Raw genomic sequence first — 4,689 nt, forward strand, 5'->3', positions numbered from 1 at the left:
TAGCAAGTCCAAGGTATTGGGCAAAATATATATATATATATCAAATCCTTGGAGAAGATCGGACATGAAAATCCCAAATGCATCCGAATGTAAGAATGTGTTTCAATATTTGTTTTAAAAAAACCAAAAAAAGTCACGTGACTAAATAAGTCTCGTGTGGGACCTACAGTCATCCTTCCACCCTTTGATTAGCATCAACATTCAAAGCTCACCACAAACTAATCTGCAACGGTTAAAAGCTTCAAAGGAATGTTAAAAAACTCAAAAGCTTCACCACGCATATCACACGCGCTCACGGCCAGAGATAGGGGTAGGTGTGAGTGTGAGAGATTGACCGACACACGCGCGCACGACGCACCACCCTCCTCCTTTCTCACACTCCCACACCCCGACCGACTGCTTTCTCCTCCCTCCAAATTCTCGTACTGTCTCACCTATTGTGTCTCTCACCTAATATAAAGCCCATTAATCCCCCCCTTAGAGATTTCTCAGCCCTACAAGGTTTCCTTCTCCTCTCTTCCACCAACCCAACTCTCTCTCTCTCTCTCTCTCTCTCTGAAAAAGGAAAAAAAATTGGTTACTTCGTACAACTTCTTCGTAATTCAAAATCGAACACCCCCGCCGGCGAATATGCAGACAGTCTCACCATCTCCCAACTCATCTTTCAAATCTCTCTTCTCAGACCCTCACAAGCCCTTGAGCAGATCACCGAAACCCTTCAATCCCAACAATTGGATCCCAAATCGTCTCATCGTCCAATGCGTCTCCCGACCTGACTCCTCCACCAACCTGGCGGGCAGCTCAGGTTCAGGCTCAAATCGCCGCTCTGATTGGCAGAGCTCCTGCTCTATCCTCGCTAGCAAAGTCGTCTCTCAGCAGGGAAACACCGAGACCACCGGAAATACCAGTATCACTGCCGTTAATGGCCACAATACTCTAGATCTGATCCCTCTCGGCAATCTTCCCAAACCCTTAACCATCGCAGATCTCTCCCCTGCTCCTATGCACGGTTCCCAGCTCCGCGTAGCTTACCAAGGCGTCCCCGGTGCCTACAGTGAAGCCGCCGCCGGCAAAGCTTACCCGAACTGTGAAGCCATCCCTTGCGACCAATTCGAAGTAGCTTTCCAAGCAGTCGAACTCTGGATTGCAGATAGAGCTGTTCTCCCAATAGAAAACTCTCTCGGTGGTAGCATCCACCGGAACTACGATCTCCTCCTCCGTCACCGCCTCCACATCGTCGGAGAAGTTCAACTTCCAGTTCATCACTGCCTCTTAGCGATGCCTGGAGTCAGAAAAGAGTACCTGACACGTGTCATCAGCCACCCACAAGCTTTAGCACAGTGTGAGCTCACCCTCACCAAAATGGGCTTAAACGTCGCTCGTGAAGCTGTCGATGACACCGCAGGTGCGGCAGAATACGTTGCGGCTAACGACTTGAGAGACACCGCAGCGATCGCTAGCGCCCGTGCGGCGGAGCTGTACGGTTTGCAGATTCTAGCTGATGGGATTCAAGATGACTCGGGGAATGTGACCCGGTTCGTTATGTTGGCTCGTGAACCAATTATTCCCCGGACGGACCGGCCATTTAAGACCAATATCGTGTTCGCTCATGATAAGGGGACTTCGGTTTTGTTTAAGGTGTTGTCGGCGTTTGCTTTCAGGAATATAAGTTTGACGAAGATCGAGAGTAGGCCGCATAGGAACCGTCCGATTAGGTTGGTGGATGATGCGAATGATGGGACAGCGAAGCATTTTGAGTATTTGTTTTACGTTGATTTTGAAGCGTCGATGGCTGATGTGAGGGCCCAGAATGCGTTGGCTGAAGTACAGGAGTTTACATCGTTTCTTAGGGTGTTGGGAAGTTTTCCAATGGATATGACTCCTTGGTGCCCTTCTCGTGTAGATTCCATTTGATTGGTGGATCATCATTATCATCTTGGAGATCTTTCTCTATTTGTAATCTCTGTCTATTTCAGCCCTTTTTGGAAAAAAACAAACAATTTGGAAAAATGAATTCACCATGTAAAATCTAAATCCTAGTAAGAAAGGATTGGATTTGAGAGAATCTTCTATTCATTTAATTTTCTTTAATCAAGAAATATTGTTGATCTTATATATAAGGGAGAGGGTTCTCTGAGCAAACGTCATAGAGGAGCACACCAATAAGGTGTTGTGAAATGGTATAATGAAGGGCAATGTGATCATTTCATACGAGAAGGAAAGAGATAGACACAGAGATGTTGCTGGCAAATATTACTCCAACCTTTTCGAGAACTTTTTCCCATAAATAAATATCTGTTACATGAAAGATGTAAATATTTTGTTACATCTCTCGAAGGTCAACCAACCAAACATTTCTCCTCTAATCTCGTTGTGTCTTGTTTATTCTAGATCAAGGTATAGTGATTGTCATCTTATAGTTTTTATTAACACTATGTAAATATTAGGAATTATTGAATCAACCACTCTAAGAAGATATTTTTATTGGCACTACGTAAATATTAGGAATAATTATTTCCATTTTCTCCATCTATTGAAATGTGTTGAGAGAACATAAAACAAATAGCAAATTTCAATTTTTATGTTTGGTTGGCAAGAAATGAATAGAAAAGACAATAAACAATTTGTTTTTTTTATTTTTTTGAATTTTAGGAGAGAGTTAGACACATAAATCAATCTAAGGGTTTCATTCACCCAAAGGTGATGGGGTTTCAAAAAATTATTGATCTTTTTATGGAAAAGGCAGTTGTGTTCACACAAAGATAGTATTATTAGAGTATTTGGGATACATGACCTAAGGTTTTTCTTATCACCCGGAGGTGAAGGAAAAATTTACGAAAGTCATTTTTGTCTCGCGATATTTGATGTGCAAAAAGAGCGTGTACATTATATTTGGGATCCACGTTCTTTCCCTACAAGGATACCTGCAACTCATCTTCCCCAAATCCGTTTTTTTTTTTTTTCTTTCTCTTGTAAGCTCATTTTTATCAATTCAACCCTTGATTTTAACACTGTTAGACCTAGACTAACAGAATGGGGGTATCTATTAACTGTTAAAAACCTCAAGGGGGGCATGTAGAATTTTTCAAAATTGAGGGATTTTTTTATAATTATGTCAAACCTCAGGGGGGGTACGTGAAAAAAAAACACTTTATATTATTAGATGAAGATTTGAATCACTTTTTGTCATGGAAGTAGTTAAAGAGAGTCATCACAAGCAAGTACCATGAAGCCTGAGTAGTTTTCACTAATGTAACAAAGATTAGGCCTTTCATGGCAGTTTGGATTTTTGCCAGTCCATAAGCCACATTAGGGAAATATTAGGGCCAAAGGTGGGCTTTGATGAATGACATAAGTATCATTTTCAAATGAACATTTTTTAACAAAAGGAATTAAAAATCATTTTAGATATGAATTTTTTTTATTAAAAATGGTATTAATTAATTATCTAAATGACCTTAGAAAAGACCCAAGGAGGGGAAAAATAAGGTGGGGAAGGGGGCTTTCATGGATAGTTTTCAAATTTATGTTTTCCTCTCTCTCATTTAAGAGAGAAGGAACGATACACCAGTGGTGTTTATTGGCATCACGCAGACTAAGTCAATGGGTTCATGAGGGAGAATGCATTATGGCACAAAGAAACCCATATGGTCAAGGTGAAGAGAGAGTATCAGAGAGTGAGAGAATGTATACCATGGTTTTAGGTATTGGTATTAGATCTGTCATGATAGATATCAATATTTGACTAATATCATATCAGTGGTATTGAAACAACGATGATCAAACAAATTTTTTTTTCAAAAAACCCTATACTAATTTCTTGAGTGGTGAAATGGTCTAATCCAACTCAATATCCCCAATCCGATTCGATGCACGAAAACCATGGTGTGCCCTACCAGTAATGTGCACATCATTTTACCTTAATTTAATCATGATACTTAATAGGGAAAAAGTGAAAAGAACTATTAATTAAATGAGATACTACGGTAATTAAAATAAGGGAGAAAGAATGCTAACCGATGTTGTGCCTCAGTGTGTACCTGCACCCAGACACAACCTAGCACGAAGTGAGCGGTGCACCCCTGATCCTTTTTGCCTTTCCAGGTGCACTGGTCTTTTCACGCTTGGTTGTTTCTGATATGCCACACCCAATGCCGGTTAGGGTTCTTTTTCCCTTCAAATATTATTGTATTATGATATGATTATAATGAATTACTATTATATAAAAGTTAAAAAAAATAATAAACAAATTTAATAGGAAGGTTGGGGAAAGCCAAAAGCTACATTAGCCTTTTGGTTTTTCGTTTTTTGGTTAGGAGTGGTGGTGGGTCGTGGATGTGTTTGATGGGTGAGTGAGAGGCAGAGGGGAAGAGGGGTTGGTGGAGGAGAAAGGGGAGAGTGTATATGAGGAAAGTGGTGGATTTGGTGGTAGGTGGGGGGTTGTATGGTCAGCATTATCCGGTCGAAAGCTACCCTTCTCTTTGATGACCTCAACACACCCTTGATATGACGTGGGTGGTTCATTCCTGGCCCGTCCAACGATCGGTTTTTTTCTTTATTTTTTACCCGCTATTTAAACCATGGGCTCATGTTCTCTGCGCCGCAACGCAGGCTGTGCCCAGACATATGGACCTGTCACTCAAGGGGGCAGGGTGGTCATTGTGCCCACCCCCATGTGTCTTGGCGCAG

At 41.5% G+C, this 4,689-nt stretch overlaps 1 protein-coding gene across 1 annotated transcript; it reads left to right on the forward strand.

The window, feature by feature from the left end:
• The first annotated feature begins 540 nt into the window (after positions 1-540).
• On the forward strand, positions 541-2,088 carry LOC122671541 (arogenate dehydratase 1-like). The gene is made up of 2 exons (XM_043868821.1): positions 541-1,996; positions 2,029-2,088. The coding sequence occupies exon 1, from the start codon at positions 631-633 to the stop codon at positions 1,912-1,914; it is 1,284 nt and encodes a 427-aa protein (XP_043724756.1). The 5' UTR covers positions 541-630; the 3' UTR covers positions 1,915-1,996; positions 2,029-2,088.
• The last annotated feature ends 2,601 nt before the right edge of the window (positions 2,089-4,689 follow it).

This window comes from Telopea speciosissima, chromosome 8 (assembly GCF_018873765.1).
Source record: "Telopea speciosissima isolate NSW1024214 ecotype Mountain lineage chromosome 8, Tspe_v1, whole genome shotgun sequence".
NCBI classification, from domain to species: domain Eukaryota; kingdom Viridiplantae; phylum Streptophyta; class Magnoliopsida; order Proteales; family Proteaceae; genus Telopea; species Telopea speciosissima.

What these genes read in the sequence shown, in the direction of transcription:
- LOC122671541 (XM_043868821.1), top strand. Translation starts at nt 631, where the DNA reads ATGCAGACAGTCTCACCATCTCCCAACTCATCTTTCAAATCTCTCTTC.